This window comes from Rhipicephalus sanguineus, chromosome 2, assembly GCF_013339695.2.
Source record: "Rhipicephalus sanguineus isolate Rsan-2018 chromosome 2, BIME_Rsan_1.4, whole genome shotgun sequence".
Taxonomy (NCBI): Eukaryota; Metazoa; Arthropoda; class Arachnida; order Ixodida; family Ixodidae; genus Rhipicephalus; species Rhipicephalus sanguineus.
In genome coordinates this window covers 193,324,190-193,350,974 of record NC_051177.1, presented here as the reverse complement: position 1 = coordinate 193,350,974, position 26,785 = coordinate 193,324,190, and the positions used below count along the sequence as shown (strand labels likewise).

The window sequence follows — 26,785 nt, the reverse complement described above, 5'->3', positions numbered from 1 at the left end:
AACGGTTCACTTATGATTATTCATCGTTGTCAGCCACCGCATCATGAATGTGCGCATAACGCCTTACAGCTGCGTGGGTACCTCGCCTCACCACAAAAGAACAAATAATGGCATAGTGGGTGCTTCCCTAATTCACAAAAAAGATAAATCATGGTGCAGTAGGTGCCATGCAAATTTACTCCAGAAAGCATCTCTTCTAGCTATCGCTGTGACTGTGCTGCGCGTTTCGCGCAGACCTGGCGTTTTTTCTTCGCGTGTACGAACAAGTGCGCTTTGGTTACGCATAGCATAGCCAACAAAGCGATAAGACGTGCTTCCAGAAGAGATAAACGATAAAAGAAACGACGCATCACGACAACCGTTTTCGGTTTAGGTTGTCGAGGCACGAATTTAATCGATAGCCTTCTATTGATAAACTTTCTATTGCTAGTGGCAACAAAACCTATGTCATGGCTCTGTCGCAGCGCACAGCGACATTGCATGCAGCTGTAACATGCTTAGTGGTGCTAATTACATCCCAGCCATGGCTCGCACTTGCCAGGACTCCTAATTTAATCTAATATTTCACATCATGACGCGCGGAAATTAATCAGTGCGTCTTCCTCAAACGATAATGCGGCGGACTCATTGCGACCATTATACCGCGATGTCTCGCAAAAGTGAAGCGTGTCCTCGTTCTGATGCGCGTTTTCCTGCTTCTGTCATGCGTACATAATACAATAGTGACATACGCGTGCACTTACCAATTTTAAGCGTCAGCGGTCCACCTGTACAGCAAGCCATTATCAGCTGTTCCCGCTCCGGCTAATGCAGCCATTCGCGGTGCCCGCAGTCCCCGCCAAATGCTCGCACCGCGGCGCCACCGTCGCAAGAAGATGGCGGCTCCCTTGAACGGCTCCAAATTCTGAAAAGTGCGGAGAGCTGGGCTTGTTGGTTGAACATGATTAGAAAACCAGCGCAAAACCACAGGACACACAGGAAGGGGACGCACACAGCGCTGATCTCCAAATTCTGGTCTATATGCGGCCGCGAGCGGACGCAACGCTTGTATAGAGCCCGTTCTTTTTGGCGAGAAATTGAGATCGGCGCCGCGGCAAGAAGCGAGAGAGAAACTTAAAGGCAAAGCGCCGAGCGAGCGTGCTCAAGGCTCGAAGTCCACGTTGACGTCGTGTAGTGTTTCCTGTGATGGCGCCGAATGCGGCCGGTGAACTCGAGATACAGCCAGCGCCTCCCTGACCTTGGCCGATCGTCTCTGTTTAAGCGCCGAGCACGTGCGTTGGAAACACAGCGACCGTGCCCAAGTTACGTCAGTCGCCTTGTCGCTGCTGCCTCGTTCGCCTCGCAACGTTTTTGTTTGAAATATACAAGTTAGTATTGTAGACGTGCCTGTGTTTCCGTTTACTCGTGAATGCGCAAAATTATCGCGCAAGCAACGCCCGCGACGCCTACAAACTCATACTGAAATATTGGCAGCGCAAACTAACGGGGCACCAGAAGGGGAACACAAACAGGCGCAGAAAAGCTCCCAAAAACCTCCCTCAACGTGCGAGGGAGGTTTTCACCTTTGATATCCTTCTCTCACGGCTCACGCTGCTGACTTCTTCCCCCTACAGTTCTCTCTCCCATGCGCGTCGAGCGGTGTCTGTCTCTCTTGCGCCCGCTCCTTGCGTGGTCTCTTTGTTTTCGTTGAGAATTTGGTCTTACGATCGCCTTGGCGTGCTTCAGCGTTTCGGCAGCGCCGATCAGGCCCTGTTACCCAGACCGCCGTCAAAGGCATTCAGAGTGGTGCGTGCAGTTATGATGGCACGTGTGTGTGCAAAGTGTGTCAGTGAGTGTGAGTGCATCAGATTCCTCGCGGACAGCCGCCAGCCATGGAAACCAGGCGTGCCACATAAAGTTGCCTGGTGCTCCTACTACGGGCACAGCCCCGTGAATAATGTGCGACTGGGTGAGTTTATTTCGATGCACCCAATCTTGTGTTGTGCTGTTACAAACAAAGCACCGCTTCTAACGATCGAGTCTCTAGATCTGTGAAAGGCGCATCAGAAGAGCTTCTTGCTCGGACCTTTTCTTCGAAATGCATGAAGGTCGCAAATTGTCAGAAAGCGAAACACTGTTGTTCACAATTCTGTGGTTCGCGAATCAAGAACGATATCAAGCAGCATCTATAATGGCTCACCTGAAGTGGATCTCCTTCCTGATATATTGGTCAAAAACGGAAACAGTATTGTACGTGCATGACTACCGTAAAAGGTTCGTAAACAATATAACAATTTATCTGCGTTTAGGTACTGCAACAAATATAGCTTATATATTTGTTTTCAGTGCAGAGTTGCTAAATTACAATTAAATCTATAGCTAGCTCATTCCACTGAAAAATTTTCTTTCGAATGACAATTTTGCCACATTTATGCAGCAATCTTCGGCGCAGCATATGAAACTTTAAAAAAAGCTATTTCATGTCTGACCAGACGACGAATACACGTTTGTCAAGACCAAGTTGAAAGGAGATATTCAGGGTAATTTTATGCCCAATTAAATATGCTATATTCAAACACAAAATACTTTTGAATACAAAAATGTTTTTCAGCAAAAGAGCTTTAATTGCAATGAAAGAAAGACTATATTCAATAAGCAGTTGGCGGCACCACTCTCAGACACGTGCATTGACAGCCGAAAGGATCTACAAAGTTGTAATATTAGTCTATATACAACCGCACCATGCACCTGTGTACACAAAGTGGGTCCTTTGAGTCCGCTAAAGTACTCTGGCATTGACTTTTAATTTAATTTGTATCATTCACTCAGCAAAAGATTATACGTCAAATTTCACTATTAGAACATTCATGTAGATTGAAGTTTGTTTCCTTGGTGCTGCAAAGAATATTTATACTAGCCTATGCGTAGCCACCTTACATGATGACTGGGAACTGCTATGTATCCTAGTGTGGACATGGCCTTTAGTTTTTTCAATGTGGACCGCTACGTCCACCTTGTTTGTTGCAGAGTTCCTTTATGCTATTTATTAGGGCTCAGTCAATTCCTTCAAAAGCTGCCTTAGTAAGATATTTCAAGTACATCTGTATGCACAAAGGCGTACACACATAAGCAATCATGTAAGTCAATTTAGGCAATCCATTCGGGCCTTTAGATTGTCCTGTGATGCTTCCATTTCACAACAGAAACAGAAACCAGGTATTTCAAGGTTTGCACTGTGGGCGTGACACTACAGCAGTCAAGTTTAGTGCAAAAGGACATGCCCAACACACTATAGCATGCCGTCTGTCACCACCTGTGATAAGTCATCACTGAGAGGTGGCGTCAGGGCTCCATTTCAGCCTACTATTGAAGCAAGCCAAGGCTCTGCTTTCGATAACTTATGGTCTCAGTACACTAAATTGGCTGCTGTTTCTACCCATTTTCATGGAACAGATGTGATATGGACATTGCGTATGAAACACAAAGAAACGCTTGCTTATACACTTGTGAGATCTGACATTGTACTTGTGGCTGCTTTGAATCCATTAGCAAAATTTCAAGCAATGGCACCTGTAGCTGCGTATCGGGGTTGCTGAAACTGCTTTATTTACTTTGGCATAAACCACGCCCATAACAAGCTCAATTTATGCACGGTTTCCCATCTAAAGCTTGCAATATTTTAGTGCTGGCATTCATCCATCCACTACCTCAGAATTGTTAGCTTTTTGTAGAAAGATGTGTTATGCAAAACATGAAACAGATATTAGTTTTTGTTACTTTTTTTCCAGTATCTTGGAGATGTCCATGTCCCGGACCCATATTGTTTGGAGCTCGGCAACAAAGCTTATTTTTTGTGCTGAGGACGAGCATGTTACCTTGAAAGATGACTGCATGCTTGAAAAGGCACTTTTCTTGTGTTTTGATTGTATATTACATAAAATGTTATCTACACGTCTGCTTTCGCCCAAAGATTGGGACTAATGCAAAGTTTGCTGCACAAGGAAGAGAGTTTTCCACGTTGCTGGGCAAGCAGTACACTGCTGAAAATTCTCTACAAGCTCAAGGACAACGTCTAACTTATGGTCCTTTTTGTGCAGTTTTATTTCGTTTGTGTGTTTTTGTTTCATTGTTAGGCTAGGTGGATAAGGCTGCTGGCTAGCTGAATTTTCACAAACTTTAGGGACATTTAAGCTTGTTTTACGTTCATGCACTTTTCAATGCTCTTTCTTTTGAGGATACCTGAGTAGCAGGTACACTAGCAGTGGAATCTGTGATAGACATCATGTGCAATAATAACTGTGTGTGTGTGTGGTCATATATATATATTCATTGTTCATTTTGTAGTTTTCATCGGAGTATAACATACACATTCATCATATTATTGAGAACTGGCAGCAATGCCAAGGAAAGTATAGGGGGTGTTATTTGTAGGGATTAGAATATAAATGTGAAGAAAGTAAAGTGGACGAAAAGATAACTTGCCGCCGGCAGGGACCGAACCTGCGACCTTCGAGTAACGCGTCCGATGCTCTACCACTGAGCTACGGCGGCGGTCATCTCCCCGTCCACTTTATAGGGTATATATGTGGATTGAAACTTACGAGTGTCAGTCAGCGCCAGTCGCAGCCATGGCGGCGAGTGAACACTCTTTTTTCTGCCTTTTTGGCGTCACGTAGCACGTGATCTATTTACGAGCAGACCGTTCATAAAGCAATTTTTACTGATAACCGATAGGCCACAGACTGCTCTCATCAGTTAGAATGATGTGACGTGTAGTTCATATACTTTGGGACACAATTGCAAGGAAAGTGCACACGTTCAAGGCCAAATTGCTAAGGTAGCTTGCTATAAAATAACAAGTGGACTGCCTCCTTATTTGTTTTGAAAGGATAAGTTCATGAGATTCAGTTTAACAAGTGGACTGCCTCCTTATTTGTTTTGAAAGGATAAGTTCATGAGATTCAGTTAGCTTAATCTGATCCAATAACAGCTTTGAAAACCACTTCAGAGAAACTACTGCCGAGATCCTTTAGGGGGCCATTATGTGCACAGGTGCTGAAGTGGAACACGTGGAGGTTGAGAATTGAGCAATAAGTAATATGGCATATATTTTAGGGTGATTTTATTTTTACATTGATTATTTTGTTCACACAATGCCCTATCACTCCAACAATAGAGCATATAGGTGAAGAACCCTTACAATGCATCCTATTGTATATGTATTGACGCGTGTGCTCTGCAGGCGAGAAAGACACATCAATGCACATCAATGTCTAGTAGAGCACTGCACGGGCCCGGGCCGGCCCGAAAGCCCGGGCCGGGTAAGGGATTGTTGGATCGGGCCCGGGCCGGGCTCGGGCCCGTGACCTTCGGGCTCGGGTCGGGTTCGGGCCTGAGCCAGGCCCGTATTAGGCCCGGGTCTCATACGTACCTGTATAATCACGCTCCGCACACCTGACACGTCATGTCGACGGGGATCGCTAAAGAGGCCGCCGGCTGGTTCACTTCGGCGCTCTAATAGACAGTTGTTTTCGAAGCCCTTAGTCCGGTCTCGCTTTAAGGCGTAACATTTTCAAAGATCGAAGGCGGTCACACGAAGACGACGAGACAGCCATCTTCAGGGAACAGCGAGGACGGTGGCTCGCTCTCTAACGGGTGTGTCTCGCTTTGACAGATCTATGGCACTGCGGCGGCGGTGACTCGGGGAAGAAGGGTGGGACAAAGAACGTTCTTGTTTTGAACACGAAAACGTTGTGTACGTTGGGTGTAGTCGCCTGCCGAGGAGTCAACACGACAGCTTTAATTTATGTAACGCTGCCCAGCCTGGTTTATTCCTACCAGAAGCAGCTAGAGCACGTTTTTTTTTTTTTTCATTGCGTTGTGCAATAGATGAAGTTTGTAGACTTGCTACTTTTACTCAACAGCGCAGCTCGTATGCAATTGATGTAAAACTTAAACTAAAAATGTCTGCCATGTTTTTTTTTTTCAGTTTATGGAGGTATATTTTGTAGTCGTCCTTTGAAATGCAAAAATAAGATTGCGTGGTTAGCACTGCGTGCGTACATGAAGCAGCCAGCTATGACTCCAATTATATTTTATATTGCCCTGCAATTATTTCGCAAGAGTGTTACGGGCGTAATTACCCGAAAGTATACACAGCACCAGTCAAAGTCGTGACACTGAAAGAAGTTCCCAAAACAATCTCTAGAAAATAACTTGTGTGTGGCAGGTATCTTCACGATAACCGAAGGTTAGACAGTGCCTCCTTTATGCTCAAGGCAAAACTAGCTGAAAAGGGTAAGGTCGGGCCGGGCCGGGCCCAAACCTTTCGGGCCCGGGCCGGGTACGGGCCACATTTAAGAACACCGGGCCGGGCTCGGGCGGGCCGGAGCATGGCGTTTTCGGGCCGGGCCGGGCCGGGCCCGGGCCGGAAAAATCGGCCCGTGCAGTGCTCTAATGTCTAGTGGATTTTCGGGATTTTGCCGAAGACATCATGTCTGTCATTCATGGTGAATCGGCAGTGCAACCACACACGGACATAGGAAAGAAGGTACACAACCAGTGCCGTGTTTCGTGTACCTTTCCTCCGTCTGTTTGTGGTTGTGCTGCCGATTCATAATGAAGGACAACCAACTAGCCCAAGTTTCAGTCTTGTTAGACATGTTTCTGCCTGATATTTTTTTTTGTGTCAACAAGCTGTGCTCCTACTCTTGTAGAACTTCTCACTGCCTTGTGTTTGTGTTGTACCGTAACAATATTCTCTATTTTTTCTCTCATGGCTCTGCATCTCATTGTTCTGCACACTGTGCAGCTGCGCAGCAGCATAACATGTTCCTTCATTTACTTAATGCACTAAATACTGGCATGGGTACTCGAAGAAATGGCACTAAATGTAACAACAATTAGCGGTGCCAGATGAAACACCTAAATGCCGCAGTTCTAGAGTAATGGGTAGAGGGAAGGGCTTGGAGCAGAGAACAGAAGACCATGGAAATAAGGGACCCATGCATATATAATTAGGTACCAAGCTGGCACAGTGATGGATTTGGACTCAATGCCTGAATAACTTATTGTAAAGAAATGTCTCAACACTGCAAGAGAAATTCCATGTTTTGAAATGGTGCCAGAAAAAGAACAAATACATTTCAGGTCTCAACATTCAGTGAAGGACAAATCTAGTACAATATGCGAATACCTTTTATGTCTGACATGTTGTGCCGTGGTAAGTGCGACGGAAGGGGGCTGCATGTAAAGGATATTGTAGAGATTGCTGGGCAAGTTGGTAATCTATGACTAAAAAGAACTGTGCGAAATAAACTGGCACAAGGAAGACGATTGTCCGTGCGTCTCCTTGTGTCAGTTTATTTCGCGCAGTTCTTCGTATCAAAGAATAATAGCTGCCCATTAGACAAGTGTATGTCTGCATGCTTTGTGAGCCACCGCTATGTGAGCTGCTAAATCTGATAAAAGCAGCAACACCTGCGCTTGAACTACTACAGAATGTTTTTGTGTAGAGCTAGTGTTGGTACTGGCAATAAATCTTGAATTCTCAAGCACAGTTTGTATTAGCTGCTGTACTAGCCAAAGCTAAGGATGTTGCATGACAGCTGACATTTAAATAAAGGTGAACGCAAAGCTACATGGTATGGAACAGGGGCGCAGCCAGGGAGGGAGGTGTTGGGTGGGTTCGTGTATAAATATATACACACACGCATACAAACACATGCATGAACATACATAAAGTATGGTTGAACCCTCTTCCATCCGAAAAAAATTTCTGGCTACGCCCCTATTATGGAACATAAGGGAGGTTGACTGGGACACGTAAAGCTCAACATTTATCGGTGTGCTATTTGTGTGAAAGCGTGCTTTTTATTTGAAGCTGTTAGTTGCAATTATGACACGTATTGAGTATAAGAATTGTTCGTCTATATGTACTATTCAGTATTATACGTTTACATGTCGTGTCCCGTGATCCGAATCAAGCAGGATGCTACTGACTGCACGTTTTTACGACAGGCGATTATTTATTCCTAGAAGTCATGACTACTGCCCGAGTTAAACCTCCTTTAGCATTTGCTATTTTATACATTCAAGTGCCGTTAAGCTGAAAGCATACTCGACTGGATGACGTGGAGTGAAGTTATACTGGCCCCCTTCGCTCCAGTCACGTCTCGTAGTGGTCGTAGCCAAGGAAAGAATCACTTTCACTCGTCGACAACGGGTGGAATACGAAAACAACCTTCAACCTGCCATGTTCCCCAACACAGGGCCTCCATCAGATCGCTCTTCGGCGCTGCCATGAGGTCAACTGAGACATGTTGTAGAGCTTAACGTTCATGAACCTTCAAGGTGCAAAACAAGTGCATATTTAATTTGGGGTTGTTACTTAGATTTAACGGCACTCATTAAACATTAGGATGTTTCAAGTTAACCTTTGCATTATTCAGTATAATTGTTCACATGATCCGTCTGAATCCTTCAGGGCACTTCTGACTTAAAAAAAAAAGAGCATGGTTTTATCCTTGAAAGCTGGATCATATTGTGACTTCATTCGATTTTAAACATTGCTAGCTTCTTTTGATGCGACCCTTGGCAGGAAAGATATGTTCTAACGGGTGATGCAAGCGATTTCATGCGTGTTCTTTCCGCGCCAGTCGCATTACGTTTCATGGTTTCTGGGAGCCAAGGGGAGCATCACTTCCAACCGTCAACAACGAACGAACAACCTTCGACCCGCCGTCCTCCCCAGCATGACAATTCCACGGCATCGCTCGTCGCGCCGTCATCCTCGAGCTCGGGAGATTGCATTCTTTTTCTGCGAAGGCTCGTTGTTCTTTCGACTCAACAACAACGTTTCCCTCTCGTCTATACTATACCTGTCGGAGAGAAATGAGCGCGCCCGTTCTGAAAGCTGGCCCGTCACCCCGTACGCGCTGCACTACACCAAATCCATCTGTTGCGCGAATAAGCGATTATGTGTTTTAATCATATTCCCTGAGATGAAATGCTACACAGTACTGTCCGTATAAACGCACCGACATCAACGTGATGCTCGCGAAGGACGTGGGAGACTGTACTTCGCCGAGTGGAGATGAGATCAGCTGACTTCTACCGCCTGTACTGCGTCAGACATCGCAGAAAGCTTTTCTTTGGTGGCTGGTTGCACGCCAGGGCACGTTCGGCTGCTGTATGATGCCGGCAAATGGAAATGCGCTCGGAAACGTGTCGTTCATAGTTCACCTCTGTCTCCGTGCAGGATGCGCACGCCGTCGGACGAGAAACATAATCAGTGATGCTACCGAGGACTTCTGATTTGGAGCAATTTTTGGAGCAGCAAAATTTCTGTTTTGGAGCACTTTGGAGCAGCAAAATTTTCATCTTGGAGCACTTTGGAGCAGATAATTTTGCATCTGGGAGCACTTTGGAGCAGCGAAGTTTACAACCTGGAGAAGCATATTGCATTAACATTCAATCACCTGAGTATTATTATGGGGCTCTTATGAAAGCTAGAAATATTTCGATTCATTGCAAATCTCATGGAAAAAATCATCTCAGGAGCATAGGCGTGCGCACAGGGAGAGCGGGGGGGGGCGGCCGCCCCCCCCCAATCACCTAAGCGGGGGGGGGGGGGGGGGCGCAAAATCTGCCCCGTACATTGACCCTTGCGATAACAATTATATGGACACTCTTGGCGGATTTTTGCCGTCGCCGTTGCCGTAATTTTCCGTATAAAGTCCAAATTATTAACATCACCACGCGCATTCTAGCCGCGGGTAAAAGCTCGCGAACGCTGGCGACGAACGCGGCTGAAGCGGAGATTAAACTATCCGGCCGTCTGTCTCCGTCGCACGGACAGCGCATGAGATAACATCTTCCCGCGTGCGGGCCTGCCGTCGATTGCTCATCAAACAGAGGAAACGCCCCGCCCATCTTTCGTAAGGAGCATGAAGGGATGCCAGGGGAGCCGAAGGGGGGGGGGGGGCATCGTTCGAAGGGCGCAGGCGCTTGCGCGCGCGCTATGTCGAGGCATCAGGAGACGGCTCGTAAACTTGCTGTGCTCTCAACGCTTACTTCGTGTTTAGAGAACTCAGAGCAAGAAAACACTTCAGTTCCTGGAGCGGCCATATTCCCTTAAACCAGTGTTTTGTTGAGTTACGCGAGATCGAATCCAAAAGAGTTAGCTGCTAGCCTTACTTCGTTTAACATTCACTGCTTCGCCCTTAAGCGAAACTGAGTTTTTTTAACCGTCAGCTATTGACCCCGAAAGCGAGGGGCGGACGTGTAATATGGGGTAGCCGCTTCACTGTGGGCCGTCAGCGACGAGCCCGCTACTGACAGCTGCGTATTTGCGGCTGCTCCGACCAGGATATATGCTTTTATTAATGAGATGACATATTTAAAAAGCAAGCAAAAAATTCGAATTGGAACTCTAGCACGTGAGCTCGAAAGGGCAGGGCCTTTTAGGGGATATTTACCGCAGAGTGATTAAACTCGGACGTGCTGGTATAAGCAATTACGAAAAAGCTCTTCCGAATGAAGATCCATGGATAAAGTACGGTATACCTGAGGAAAAGTGTGAACGCGTTTCCACCGTTCGCGTGCTCTTCCATGAACACGAAGGAAGGAAAATTCGATAATGTCCCATATATCTACTGCGAGCGGTCCCAGATTTCATTCCGCGATGTCCGGAAACAGAAGTCACAGACATTTTAGCAGTACTGATGTAGTTATTACTGAACATTGCTTTCCTTACGTGCCGTGCGACGCTTGAAACGGGCTATCAGCACCGTTTCTGGAACAGACGACGTCCGCCGATGAATCGCCGTCGCACTTTCTCGCTACCGATAGGCCTAGACGTCACGAGCCTCTACGGAGAGCGCGTTTTGCCGTCGAGCCGACTTGCAGAACAGAAGCTGCGTCGGCACCGTGCATGGCATCGTGGCTTACTCGGAACGCACGCGCGAGCGCCATTTATTCAGCGGAATAATTCTTGGTCCATGATTGCGACTTTATTGGCAGCCCCAAGATCGAGCTGCGCATGTTCTGACCGGCTCCAAACCCGAGACTTTGGCGCAGTTTGGCGCAAATTTCGTCCATATTATCAGGATGGCGCAGTAAATACAATTTGGCGCACTTTGGCGCAGTTGGCGCAGGAGTGGAATCACTGCATAATTCCACACACAAATTGACTGTGACTGCCTGCGAGAAAATCATAGCGTTGTAGCCGATCATAAAATCGTCCACGATAACGTGAAGTGCATATATAAAGCCGCGTAATAAGTCCACCCAGATCGCGTGGTGCGGTGGCGTAGTGGTTACAGTGTCTGCTTGTCACACAGTTGGCCTGGGCTCAAATCCCCGTGGTGGAGTGTGTGTGTTGATGCATGGTTTATGACTCTCTCTGCAGTGTTCTTGTGATGTGTAAATGCATATTCATGAGTTGGAAGGCTCAAAAGAAAAAAAGGGGAAGACATGCACGATCCAACAAAAACAATTTGCGAAAAGTACCACATACATATTGACCGCATATTGAGCCGTATATAAGCCGGACAGATTTGCCTTGAAATACCGCTTAACCAAATCGACGGTATGCGTTACTTTAAGCGGTGACTTTTAAACGGCCTTCTGGCAACGAGATGGCCTCGTACAGTAGACTCTCGATAATTCAAACTTGAGGGGACCTCAGAATTTTATATGAATTATCAGAAGTTTGAATTATCAGAAGTTCTCATAAATATGACTCAGGGCAACACACCAACTAACACTGCGATGTTTATTGTTTCCCAGTGCCGCAGCAACATCATAGACTGCTCTGCATGATTGCCAGTAAAATTTTTAGACATCAGCGATAATAGTGGTACTTGTTATTATACAAAGCATGCATGGGTGTGTAATTAAGGGATGAAATGTGTTGCGTTCCACGACAGTTGCTAGCCCTTTCTAATTCTTAGGACACTTTCTCGCATGGCATACTGCAGAGAAAGGGACTTTAAGAAACGTTTGGCATGCAATAGATCAAGGCCAGACCGTACAAGGGTTTTTTTTCCCCTCGGTCAGCATGAGATTATTGGTGCGCAAGGTTCGGCTAGTTTGGCCGTTTTGTAGGCAGGCAATCAGCTTTGTTTGCACCTCTTAGTAACAGAAAAACGTGAATGTTCAGCTAGAAGCAACAAAGGCAGCAGATATTTCCAGACATGGGCAAGCAAAAAGTCTGAATTAACCGAATTTGTGCAGTGAGGCAGTTTGAATTAAGCAGCTTTAAAATACATTGAAAACATAGTGGGCCAACCAAAAATTTAGGATTTGTTTGAATTAACCAAAAGTTTGAATTATCAGAGTTTGAATTATCGAGAGTCTACTGTATATGGAAGAGCCGCATAAACTTAGGCCGCATAAGAAAAAGCCGCTTAACCAGAGGCTGCATAAAAGAGCCGTATAAGTAGGCCGCTTAGAGAGGCATTTATAAGCATCGAAAATTTGACCTACTCTCCGCCTTATATGCGTTGTTTTAAGCGGTCGTTTGCTAAGAGTGTATAGTTTAAACACTGCTTACATCATATGACTACAACGCAAATTGCGAAGACGGCGTATGAAAAACGGAGAAACGGTCTTGCTTGCGCTGTCGTAATTAGAATCAATTCGAATAGACCTAATTCACTTCGACTAACCTGCTGAAGAAAGGCGCGGAAGGTAACCAGCTCAAAGCCGCCATCGCCAAAATCCTTGCAGGTGTACACGCGTACAGGAGAGATGTCCACAAACTGATTAACATAAAGCCGCAAGGTTTCTTATTAGTCTTCTTGAGTTTTACATTCTGGTGCGTTTTGCGCGCAGAACTGCCACGTGATCAGAACAGCCCCTTGGTGCGACCGCCGCGCCCTCAGAGATTCAAGAGCGTCAACGTTGGTAATCTCGAAGGCTATGTGCATGTGTCTCTACGTTTGTTACGTCCTCGTTAGTTGTAGACATGGTATGCACGCAACGTATCAGTTTTTAGAATAACTTTTGAATGTTTATCTACCCGAACCCAGAGTTCCCAGACGTCGGACAAACGACGAAAGGATTTGTGCGCTGCTTTAAGCACGAGTGACTGAAAAAACCTATATGGTTTCATACAGGATCCGTATGGTTTTATACAGGACTTACAGGACTAAATATAGGAATTGTATAGGACCGTGTGGGGTATATAGGATCCAAACAGGATCCAAATGGGCAAGGGGGTATTCATCTCCGAGGAGAAATGAGCATGGCTGCTTTTTTTTTTTTTTTTTTTTTTGCTGCGGAGATAAATTTTCTGTAAGCGCGTCAGTGAGACAATGGCTGTGTGTACACGTGTCTTTAACACGGGGTCATCTAACCGCATATATATATGTTTGGTGTTTCAATAAATTTTCAGTTGATAGTTTGCGCTGTGTTTCGTCTGCCTTCCTTCGTGTTTTTGTTCTTTTGTGCACCACAGCTTTAAGATGAGTTACCAACTCGCCCAGCAGTCCGTACTTCTCATGGCTGCTTTCGCGGCCTAAAGATTCCTTGTTTTGTAAGGAGGCAACAAAGCTTCTGTGGGGTGTGAGTGCCCTGCGAAACCGGAGTCTGACCTTGCCGGAGTCTCCTCTTGCCGTCAGACCGGAGTCTGACGGCAAGAGGAGCCGGCGCCCTCGAGGAGGGCACTCACACCACTGAAATTGCAGGCAGTGGCAAGTGAGTATTTCATGCTTCATTAATTTCGCTTAATGTAATGACATTCATTTTTACCATACATGTGAACTTACGAGTGCTTAAAATTCCTTCACATTCCTGCTCATTATTCCACAGATGCCTTCAACAAGTATGTGGCCGAGAAGCCCAACGAAGTGACGGGAGCTGAACATTTGAAAAAGATGAACCGTTTTATTACGGAGATGCTTAACGATTTAAATAAATAATCAGTTACCAAATATTCTTGCCTGATCGTTTCTTCTTCAAGTATATATGTAAGTGCAACAGTGAATTCTTACATCCTTATAATTACACTGCTGCGAGATATCATTACAGGTTGAATTGCTGTATATAATTGCTTTTATTACACGCTTCATAAACTGGCATGTCTTTATCAATATGTTCCTTTGCTGCACGTCATTTTTGACCCAAATCGCTGATCCGGCCCATATTACCCATATCACCTGTAACACCCATATAATCAACCTACCTGTATCACCTATACGACCTATATCACCTATAAACCTGTATCACCTATAAACCTGTATCACCTATAAAGCCGTATCCCCTATACGACCTGTATCCAATAACATCATATGTATGGGTCCTGTATATATGGTAATTTTCAGTAGGGTCGCGTGGTCTTTCCGCGTTGGCGTCTGCTGTATGTGCTAGCTGTGAGCGATGGTAATTGGTGCGTGCTAATGAATGTGCTATTTGCGCTCTTATACGATTGCGTCAAGTTTTGTTTAGGTTTCCATGTGTGCTGTGAGCAATAACGTTGGCATGGGCAGATTAGCACGTTTTTTTTGTTTTTTGTTTTTCATGATGCTGTAAGTGTTTATTCTGGTTTAGGTTCACTTCCATACTGCACAGCGTGTTCCACAGATCTGGAGTCTCATGTGTGTACTAAGGTCGAGGCTTGGGCTAGTTGGTTCATGGTTAAATAGGGGAGAAAACAGCGCAAAATTGAGACAGGACACAAGACGAAGAAGGCACGACATGTGTGTGCTGTGAGAAATCTGGAGTCTCCTGTGTGTGCTGTGAGAAATGGGTTTCTCGCGGGCAGATTAACGGGGATTTTCGTATCTGTATATTCTTCAGTATAAATTTAGTCACAAGCAGTTATGGAAAGAACAAAACACTTGCCTGACGATGTCAGCCCCCGACAAAGGCGCAGGCGTAAAGCGCGAGAGGTAGCTGCTCTATCTCATGTGGATCAGTCGATGGTGCAGCCAAGTACTTCAGCACAGCAAACATCTGTCACAGAAGTTCCCAAAATGGGCTTGTAAGGGAAGGTTTGGAAGTTGCCGCAGACACTGTAGAAGCACCCGCTCTCTCCCTATCCTGTTTTAGCGATGGTGAATCTCAAGAGAGTCATCAAAACGGCTGTATTGAGAATAGCAATCCGCAGCTTCTATCTAGCGATGAATCGCGGGAGGCGTCATCGTGTGACGCGGAGGAAGATGAAATTTTGCCCGCACTTTCTTCACAGCTCTGTTTATGGGCATTAAATGGGAATGTCTGTGATTCGCACATTACAGAACTACTGAAAATTGTGCACCCGCATCATCCAGAGCTTGCGCTAGATTCAAGAACGCAGTTGAGAACCCCTCGATCGAGTTCCGTAAGCAGTAGGTGAGATCGTTCTTACTGCTATTTTGGCATCTCAGCTAATTAGCTTGACCTATTCGAAAGTGGTTGCATTGACTGTAACACAGAAGAAATTTCTTTAACCATAAACACTGATGGCTTGCCGATACTCCTAAGTTGAGCAAAGCACTTTTGGCCAGTGCTCGTACGAGTAAAAGAGAGTTCCCTACGTGAGCCTTTTCTCGCAGCCCTGTACTTTGGAAACTCAAAACCTCGACATGTTGGTTGCTACATTAAAGACCTCATTGACGAACTGCAGTCTGCTTCAAGAAAGGCTCAAACACGGAACTACCTCTTACAAAATTTCAGTTAATGCTTTTATTTGTGATACACCGGCAAGGTCTTTGATAAAGTACACTAAAGGACATGGAGCCTATTACGCCTGTGAAAAGCGTTATCAGAAAGGATCGTATTCAGCGGTGTACAGAAAAGTAACATTCTCAACTTACTCGGCAGCCCTTCGCCCCGAAGAGGATTTTAAGAATCTGACACAGCCAGAACACCACAACACCACATCACCATTGGTTCACTTAGGCATTGGCATGGTCAGCAAATTTCCGCTCCACTACATGCACTTGGTGTGTCTTGGCGTAATGAAAAAGCTCTTAGTTATTGGACGTCATCTACACCCTCACGATCAAAACTGCCGGTAGGATCACGACGTGACATTTCTGAGAGACTGGTTTCTCTTACAGTCAACACTCCAAAAGAGTTGGAATGCGTTCCAAGATCGCTAAAAATTTTGGAATACTGGAAAGCTTCAGAATTCCGTAACTTTGTACTTTAGTTTGGCCCTGCTATCTGAAAAAACCATCTCCCGCAACTGTTTTATCAGCATTTGCTAAGATTAACTTGCGCCATCACTCTACTTACATCCCCTACCCTGTGTGCTGCTTGCTCACTCTGACAAAGCAGAGGATCTCCTTCAGAACTTTGTATCTGATGCAGGAGATCTGTATGCGAAGGGTGTATACACCTTCAACATGCATTGCCTTCTTCACTTGGCGCAAGATGCCCGGCAGGTTGGCCACCTTGGCCTGTTTTCCTACTTCCCATACAGTGGCGCAGCCAGGGGGGGGGGGGGGGGCTCGGGAACTTTTGGAAGCCTATTTTATCTCAAATAGAGGAAACGCGTGTGTTAGCCAGCCTACTGTTTCCTTATTGCATGGTGAAAAGAGATTCTTGCGTGGCTTGTTGTGATCTGACACTGAAAAGCGATTAGCATTGTGACCACGTGACTGATGGCATATATTGTTGACGACGAAAAATAAAGTTAGTTGAAAGTTTGCGCTCGTCCTTGTCTCCTGAGTCCGTGTTTTTATGTGTGTGCGCATCAATATTCTTTCCTTGCAAGTATGAACCAACTCGCCCAGCAGCAAGTTTTATTGAGTTAGGTTAGCCGATGCCACAGCTGTGCTGTAAAGTCATTCGTACTCATCGGAATCGTGTATCCTGAAACCCAGAAGCGCCGACGACACGTAGACGGACTCGGTTGGTACGCTAGGCCCCCTTTGGTGGAAATCTTGGTGGTAAAATATGATGGTAGAAGTCATACTTGGTGGGGCTTATCGCGACGCAGGCCGAAGATAAAAGTTGGTGTATTTTAGCTTGCGCTGTTACCTTAAAGTGCCGCTGAGATAATTGAGCGTGCAAGAATTGCCTGAGTTGTGTTTCTAGCGTGGCGGTATAAGCGGCGGCTGTTTTCTGGTCTACCCACTGGAAGGGCTCATTTACTTCTCGGCAACTGCGCGGCTATGTAACACAGTTACTGTCGCTGTTCACATCAACACTTCTAGACTTGTAAACATCACAATGCAGCAGCATATCGCGGATGTAAACCTGATAAGTACGTGCGTAAAATGTAAACATTCACGGCTACTGCGCTCCACAAAACTTGAGGCGGTTATTGACGCTGTATGAATAAAAAAAAAGTGTGCTGGAAATCTTAATGACCGGCGTTGGCTTCTTTGAACTGTAAACATATTTTCTGCACATTCCACAGGAAAACATTAGAAGTGACAGAGATTTCACATAATGTACCGTGCACTTCCATCATGCCACCGTCCTTTTAGACCCGCTCTCCATTGTTATTATTTTTTCGTTTTGTGGTCGGGCGAAGCCTCGCTGTTTTTCAGATTTGTGGACGTACCCATAGAAAAACAGGAAAATCATTTGGCAGGTGGTGTCAGGCCTTGTCCACCGCACTGAAAAGGTTGTTTATGATTAAATCTAGAAAGCTACGATTGTTTCAGTTATTGCAACCAACAAGCTGGCATGAGTGACTGTTGACAGCACTGAAGAATGTTGCCTGTGCTGTGAGCAGCAGTGAATTTGGTCATGTGCTCTGTTTAAATTTCTCTCTCCCAGTGTCTCAATATTTCGATCCTATCCTTATCTATCTAGTTCCCTTCCTCCAGACTCAGTGTAGATGAGCAAAAAGGATGTTTGTGCTCATTAACTTGTTTACTTGATTATCACATCTCTCTATGCAATTCTGTGATGCATGCCTCCAGAAGCTTCTAATTAAGTCAAGCAGAACTAAAAGCAAGGGTGAGGAGCATGTTGGTGCAAGCCAAAGTAGCTGCAGGCGCATATCATTCTTGCCGTATTGTCCTTATGCACACATAAAGTTGTCATGGGGTCTTCATACTCATATACAGGTTGTCCCACATAACTTGAGCCAAGACTGAAAATGAAAGGCACTTCAGAGGCAAATTGAACTAAACGTATACTACTCGCACTAGCCTATTCGCAACTCAAATGAACATGAGAGGGCGCTGCGGAGTTTACCACGATCTGGCCACACTGTGCAGCATGGCGGATTCACGGAGGTCACCGCGTCCGCTGTCGCTAACACAAATATTGAGTTTTCTGCAGTGTGATTGCAGTTCGCGCTGCTTTGTAGAAGGGGAGCGAGTTGTTGACGCGGAGCATCTTATTTTAGTCGGCACCAGTGGTCCCGCAAGCGTGAGCAGCGTTCTTGAAGTGGTCGCGCTGTGTGTGCAAACATCCGGCGTGACAGCGGACCCGCATGAGATCCTCGTTCGAATCAGCAATGTTTTCCGGGAGCCCTCCATCGCTGAAGCGAAGTGCTCGTGCACAGCTGGACTGTCCGCAAAGTGCAAGCACATTTCTGCCGCGTTGATCCACTGTTACAGGTAAGTGTCTCATGTCTAAGTCCCTACATCAACGCGCATGGTAATGAAGAGCAAGCTCGCTGCTTTCATAGCTTTTGAAGCAAGGCTGGGCTGACTCTGTTGATATTCCAAACTTGTTTTATTCCTTCTCACGCAGTTCGCGATTCATCATTCGTCGTGTCTGACGCACTAGGTGCTGCTGCCGACCAGCAGTCTGATCAAAGGAGTCGCTTGCATTACACCGACACAACGCACACTTTAAAAAGAAAGTATGAAAGGAAAATACTATAAGTGGGTACCATCGTACAGTAAGCGTGTAGCTAGGAACTCGGATGCGATCTCTATATACTTTCTCATGCGGTAGTTCAGCATGCTTTGCAAAGCTGCGGCAAAGCCCCACCTCGGGTTTCGAAGCTTCCGTTTTCTATTTTACGTCGAAGGCAAACTCGTGGTAATTGCTGCTTCGTATAGGCGCAGGTAATGCTGTAGATTGCTCTCTGCTTATGTTGTACAAAGAAACGTTGAAAAGAAATCACAGGACCCATTTACAATAAAAACAATTCTACAGACACTAGGGGCACGTTTAGTCTGTTGAACATGACCTGATCGTAACTAACAAACGCCTCTCGGATCTCTGTATTATTTGATGCACGGATGCAATACTTGGCATCAGTTACTTTTTACAATTGTTTTTTGTTTCGACTTGTGTATATCATTTTCATCCTAACTTCCAATAAATGGCAAAACGAGTCACATACATTGACATGTATTCCACAATTTAGGGGCTTACAATTACATGCAATTCATCATTATTGCTACATTTCAAAGCAGTCTTTCTAAAGGCATCTTACTAAAAATGTATTTTAGGCATTACAAACCATAGATACAGCCGCGCTCAATATGACTTGCATCACGGGAACGCGTGGCCTTCAAAGATTGCGCACGACTTCAAGTTGCCCTCACTTCCCCCACGAAACGATATTTTCTCATTCAGGACCATCCCCAAGTGGGGGAACAGCAATTACTTGAGGAAATGAGGACAAGATGAGGCCATGTGCAATCTTTAAAGTAGTGAGGTCACATGCACCTGTGTTGCAAGTCAAATTGAGCGCGGCTGTACATAAAGCAGCCTTTTCACTGCTGCTTTAAAATATTATGCTGATGAATTTTCCAACTTGTGTATCTCAGCTCACCATTGTTAATAAAAATGGATCTTAGGCACTAGATCACATAAAGCAGGTACACAAAGCTGCCTGTTCATTGCTTGCTTAAAATATTATGTTGACGAGTTTTCCAACTGCGACATGTATATCTCAGTTATGTATCGTACCACAAAACCTCTTTCAGATCTAGCCTTGTTTCCCTGCCAGCACTCAGCTGCACAGATGTAGCTTGTGCATGGAGCACCAAAAAGAAACTTGTGCAAAGTATGTACGCGCCAGTGCCCATCCGGACCTACTGCCATGTGAAGCTGCCTATCCCTCCCCGACAAGCTCCCGTGATTGATGCCACACAGATGCTGCAGGTCCTCCTGGACAGTGCCCCAAATTCTGCTATTGCAGTGTTCAAGTAAGGGTGCACCTGCAATGCACTTCTGGAATCCCCTCTTTTCTATTTAACGATACACAATCACTATAGCCAGTGTTTCTCACATCTAAAATGAAACTAAGATAGCAGACACACTTTAGCGCTAATTCCTTTTTTTGTGTGCCTGTACATATCGGTTGATTTACACAATCTAAAGAGGTTGAAGCAATGGAAGACTAAAAGCAGCCAGTAACACGTCACCTTCTGAACAGCTAAATTAACATAGTGGCCGTAGTACCTTGCTGCAGTGCATCAGTTGACAGCTTTGATTTTTGATGCGGCAGTCACAGTTTAGTGTAGGTGAAATCTGAAGAGCAGTGTTACTTAGGCTCATGATGAGATACTGCAGGGTGTCCAAAAATGGCTTTGGAGCTCTGCACTACAGTGTGTTGCGGGGCCTGGGTGTTGCATTGAAAGCTGAAACAGTAGATTATTCAAACCACCTGCAAACAGCACTTTAACATTTACTTGGTGCAAAATGGCAACCGCAGCTCTTGCTCATTGAAACAGGGACAAAAGAAGGAACTGATGAAAGCTTTCTCTTTGCAATGCCGTAGCTGTTTCCAAGCGACCGCTTCCACCTTGCACAAGATGCTCAATGAAAATGTGCCAAGGAGTGAGTGAATGTAGTGCTCATAAAAACCCGACAGGTTGTTGCATATACTAAGCGCATTTTTTTTGTAGGCTTCACGACAAGACATTTTAGATCATAGAACTATACGAAATCTAAGCATTGCAGCATTCTTCCTCTACTGCTGTTCGACTTTCTCAATAAAACCAGGGACCTTTAGTCGCCACTTAGAAACAAATATTTTGCTGTATTCATGCTCCAAGAAGTACCTATTTGTTACTGTATTAGGCTTCTGAAGGATTTATTAATCCAAGGAGCTTTATATGAATTAAGAAATGCATTATCCGTGCAAATTTAAAATGCAGTTAGCATGGTTATGACTTCCTCCAGAGCACACAATTGCTATGCGAGCTAGTAGCAGGTTGACTATGAAGATTTGATTGCTGTGTTACATTTTATTCATTGCTCCATATTCTTTATTGCTATGCAGAAAGCGCAGACGAGGGCCGGACAGCTCAACAACGGAGTCTCGTACCAAGAATGGTGAGTCCCGCAGGCGTCATGTGTTCGTACCATGCAATGAAAATCTTCCACTTAAAGGGGTACTGACACCTTTTTTCAAAGGCGAGTTTGCTCTGCCTTACAGGTCTCCTGTATACAGAGAGAGCGCTGAGCATGTGTGAAGCTCAGCAAATGCTAAGATATCTTATTTTAATGTTAATGTCAATTTTTTTGGCACACCTACCGATATCAACAATAGCTTTACGTCAGGCTACAGTACTAATTCCAGTGACTTCACTCTGCAGCCAGCTAGTTGTGATGACGTCAGGTACGAATACTTCCAAGATGGCTGCTTGTGCGTCACAAAGGGATCCATAATGTGGAGTGGCCGTGAAAACGTCGCTATATGTGGCGCAAACACGTTATGAGAAACTCATACCGTTTAGTGACGTCCGGGTACAGTAGGAACCGAAACTAGCTTCTAAAAGATCACCTTTTCAAGGTACTCACGCGCTTAGCACGATCATTTTCTAGGTTCTTGAGAGCTTGGCCTTTCATTTCACGCAAGAAAACTGAAAATTTGCGTGTCAGTACCCCTTCAATTCTTTCTGACTTGTGCCATGACGGAACTGGAGAGAGGTGCGCATGTGTTCCTTCGCCTGCACGCCTCTCTAGCCCAGCCATGCCTGTGCACTTGAGCATGCTGCTTGCTACTCTGTTTTTTATGACAAAATTATTGTTAAATTATAATTAAGGTGTTTGAACCTTAATTAAAGGCAGTGCTAACAGCCACGGTGGTCTAGTGGTTAAGATGCTCGACTGCTGACTCGAAGGTTGTGGGATCGAATCTTGGCTGTGGCGGCTGCGTTTTCAATGGAGACGAAAACGCTTGAGACCCATGTACTTAGATTTAAGTGCATGTTAAAGAACTCTAGGTGGTTGAAATTTCCAGAGCCCTCCACTACGGTGTCTTTCATAATAATATTGTGGTTTTGGGACGTCAAACCCCAACAATTATTATTGAAGGCAGTGCATTTTGCAACTTTCCCACACATCTACCCTTTCAGAGGAAATTGCATATAAATTGAAGGCCATTTTTTGCCCTGTGTCAGATTCAATCAGAAATACTTTTCAGAATATTTAATGTATCATCATGCATGGTATTACGTCGAACACATTTGTGCATGCTGTAAATGCATAAAAACTTTTAGAAAGATGTAAAGTGTTGCTGCAGTGCACATATGTGTTGCTCTTTTCTGTGTACTTTGTGGAAGTACTGCTTTGAAATTGGACTAGTTAGTAATCCATTTTCAACTGCTTTTGTGCTGCTTGTTAAAGATAAGCACGGCTGCTCTAACATTAGAAATGAGCTGTATCGCTTTGCTTGTCTTGGTGTGGAGGTTTACGGGTGGTAACCAGTGTTAAAAATTATGAGAGGGACTGCCGTGTTGTAGCAAACAACAGAGGGTCCATGCTTGCAACAGTTGCTTTGATGCACTTAAATGATTATGCCTTGTACCTCTCCTGAACTTGAAGACAGAACTTTAAATTATTCATTAACATGAAGCATTCTTTAGACAACTGATCTTTATATAGGCTGCTGCTCTTAATACCTTGTTTGTCGCCACCAGTACGAACCATGGCCCGTGCTGGTGTAATTCATTCCATAGAATATCAGATATTCTCTTTCCTCTTCTAGAGGAGCACGACTCTTTAATGTATAGTGAAGGTCATAGAGCTAAGCTCGATTTTTTTTCAGTGCAGAGAAAGCAGAAACTTGCAAAGCGTCGAAAAGGAATGTGGCGTAGCTGATTGTACCGCATTCTAGCATGATCATGTTAAAAGCATCGCTTTTAATCTCACCACGCTCCAGTGTTTAGAGGCCACTTGTCTGCCGCACATGTTACTGTTGCTATTGAAAAGCATGCTTTTCAATAGCAACAGTAACATGTGCAGCAGACAGATGGCCTCTACATACGGTGCTTTTTAAAGGCAACAACAGCAAATAACACTTTTGAAAACATGAATTTTGCATAAGCTGCCTACGAATAAATTTTTGGAGGTATGCACAGCTGCAGAACTGTGATTTTGATGCAGGCATAATACTCTGCAGTTGCTTTCTTTTTCCTAGACCTTACTCGGGACTGTGTTCATTTTTACAGCTAAACAAGCCTGCCGTTCTGGCCCAATGCCTGTACTCGAAATGCTGCATGTGAAAGCACGAGAATTCAAGGACAAGGCACCAGAAGAAGTGCTGCAAAAGGAGTGAGATTGAATCCTTGACACGGGATCAATCGAATTCTCCAGAGTGGCACAGACATAGAAAGGGCCATGTCACTGCAAGCATTGCTCATGCTTGTATGACCCGAGCGCAGACATTTCTTCGTTCAAAAGGTACGGCCAACATTGGCCCGTTTCTTTCACTTATTTTAAGAAACAAGGCAGTAAGTACACCAGCAATGCGTGCTGGTGTTGCGAAAGAGAGTGCAGCCCGTATGGCCTATAAGGCGTGGCAGGAAGCCTTAGGCCATACTCTAGAAGTCCACCAGAGGGGGCTTATTTTACACGATGAATTTCCAATTATAGGTTGCTCACCTGACGGTTGGGCAGTGTTTTCGTGCAGGTGCTGTGAGGGCAAGGAAGTAATATTGGAAATCAAATGCCCTACACAGCTCGAGAATTCATTCAAAAATTTTGATACCATGGAGCCGAAGTTAGAGTATTGTACACAATTGAATGTGCAAATGGCTGTTTGTCGTGTTAAGGAAGCCCATTTTTTCGTTTTTTGTACTAAAACTTTGTTTTGCTGTGCTGTTGCACACTATGACAGCAGTGCCTTTGAAGAGTTCAAGGATGTTATTATTAGCATGTATAAAGAACAAGTCATCTCAAAGCTCCTAATGAGGCTAAGCCACTAACAGTTCTTGCTGGGGCTGAACCTTTGCTTTTAAATGGACTGGAAACCAATTATACTGCCTGTGTTCCTCCTTAGTAGCACAGGCAACTGATGTAATTGGATATGTACAGTTCAGTTCACTGAACCTCCAGTGGGTAGCGAGTGCTGTCTGTCTGTGTCGCAATATAATTAATCTGTGTTTGACGCTATGCGGCACTGTTTAACTTGAGGTTTCTTTTCTCGGATGCCATGAATTGCCCTAGTCGAGTTGTGGTATGAATGATTTGATGATGCTGTAGCCTAAACACAGGCGAAATTTCGAAAACAATTTCAAAGTATTTTTATATGCCAAGAGATATGCCAGAAATGCTGTTCATCCTGTTGCAGTATGTCCAGTCTGTGGCACTGCGACATTTAAATGAAGGTCACAACTTTCAATGTAAGCACTGGTTTTAACCATATTATGGCTCATTTGAAGTGCTTGTTAGTCCCCTTAACATTTTATATTTACATTGTGTTTAAGTGCTGTTCGTATTGCAGACATTGTATGAAATGTTCATGTGCATGCATTATGTCGAGCAGATGAACTGAACCTTACTGTGTGCCAAACTATATCTTAGCGCGTTGCACTGTGGCGATTGAGCTTACCCGTCTTGACAGATGCAATACACACCTTATGTTTTTCTGCATGTATGAGATATAAATTTTCATAATTTTTGTTTGAAGATACCCCTGTTGAAGGGGCCCCCATATTACCATGCTCTGTAACATACATAGTGTGACTGCCAGAATGTGAAATGTCTAGCGGTCTCAGCTGTGTGTGTTGATGGGTCTCTGCTAGGGATGCAGCTCCAGGTGCTTATGTAACAACAAGAGTGCTGCATGTGCATTAATTAGGAGTGGCACTGTCAGGATAAAAAAAGCACAGCTTCTGAGCAGGGCCATGCCACCCTTTTTAGACCCGTACCTTTCAGCACACTAGTCGAGACCAAAGGAAAAAAATTGACCTATTGGTGCAGTAACTGCCCTTAATTTTTGCAACTGGGGATTCACAAGGCATTGTGATTAGTCCAAAAAGCGTTTCAGGGCCCCTTTATGAGCATGTTGGCGCTTCATTTGTTTATGCCTCCCAGGAGAACCATTTGCATTGTATTTAGCGAATCGTGATGCAGAAATTGAATAGAACTTGGAACAGAAGCTTAAGCTTGTTAACAAGGATTGATCATGACGGGAGGTAATGCATGCAAATATGGACACAAGAGAACAAGACAAGTTGCATTCTTTCATTATTGAATGAAACCACTTATTCAGGGTACTTTGCACTTGTTTGAAATCTTTTCAGATATTCATTATATGCAGATTTGCCACTACTCCATGTTAGTGCTCGTGTTCTGTTCGGCTAGATAGAATGAGTGGAGATAGATTCAGAAAGAGAAAAAATGGTCAGAGCAATATGATTTTGCATGGTTTATTTTGTGAAAAAACAAAAGGCAAGGCTTAATATACAGCCATTCAAACAAACACACAATGCAGTGCAGACAGATTAAAAATTATAAATAATGAAACAGCAAATGTATCGGAGTACCATCACATGAAAACTTGCGTCAAATGTGCACATTAATGAAGAATACAAGTTGCAAAAGGGTGCACAACAGTGTTGCAGAATGGGCACCTTCATTCCGTTCCAATTCTTTTCCGGGGAATTAGAACTTGCTGCAAGTCCATTCCTTTCGATTCCTCAGAATGAAAAAACTTAGCCAATCCCACTCCATGAATGGTCGGGCAGTTCAATTCTATTCCTTTAATTTCTCAACGCACGAGAGGCATCTTGATAGTTTTATCGGGTTAAGAATGAACGTCCCATAAAGCTGATGTCATCAGATGTATCAAGAACTACATAAGTACCCCCGCAGGGGCGTCTGCGCAAGCAGGCGTTTGGTGTGTAGCGACACCACGGACTCGAGCTAACGGGGGGGTTTCGACCCCCTCCCACGCCTAGCCGTGCGTGGCATTGCCGTGTCCGGGGAAAAGGGGATCCTGGGGGTTGAGCCGACGCCGGGTGATTGGACCTTTAAGGCCCCCCGGCTGAGGCAACACACCCCTTTGGCCCCGGCTTCACGTAGACGGCACCCCTGGGCTGACCCACCCAGGGGAAATCGGCAGTCGCCTCTTCCTATCTCTCTCTCTCCCATGTCTTCGTCTTTCTCTCCCACTTTTAGCCTTTCCTGTCTCCTCACTTCTTTTTACTTCCGTTCTTCATGGCGGCAAAGGTTAACCTTGTGTAGTTGCCCAACCTTGGGTAGTTATATTTGGTTATAGCGGCGATGTATGGCTGGCGACTCCAAGTGTTTTACCTTGTAGCGTCCCCTTGTTGGGCTCGGTGGTGGGTGGCCACCATCGCCGCCGAACATCTAACGCTCCACATGGCAAAATCTTTCCCCCCTTCCAACGATCGGTCCCTGAAAAGGAACCGCACCGATGAAAGCTCCAAAAGAACCCATACTGATTGTGACCACTTTCCCCGCTTCCTGATCATACACTCTCTTGCAGATAAGGACTCCGTTGCGGCACTGTCTGTTTTCCTGATCGCGAGAACCCTTGAAAACTTGGTAGGCAAAAAGTATGACGCTAAGAAACTCTCATCTGGTGATCTTCTGGCTGAAGTGACCCAGAAAGAGCACTCAGACACCCTCCTGAAACAGAAGCAGTTTGCTCACTTAAATGTGTCCATCACCCCTCACCGCAGCCTGAACTCTGTCCAAG

General features: G+C 45.0%; 1 protein-coding gene across 1 annotated transcript in view; it reads right to left on the bottom strand.

Moving 5' to 3' along the window:
- LOC119383944 (uncharacterized) overlaps positions 1-26,785 on the bottom strand; it is a 160,755-nt gene that overhangs the window by 9,061 nt on the left and 124,909 nt on the right. Inside the window, exon 2 of the mRNA XM_049412720.1 lies at positions 744-904. Coding sequence (XP_049268677.1) covers positions 744-783 — 40 coding nt within the window. The 5' untranslated portion in view covers positions 784-904. The remainder of the gene's footprint in view (positions 1-743; positions 905-26,785) is intronic.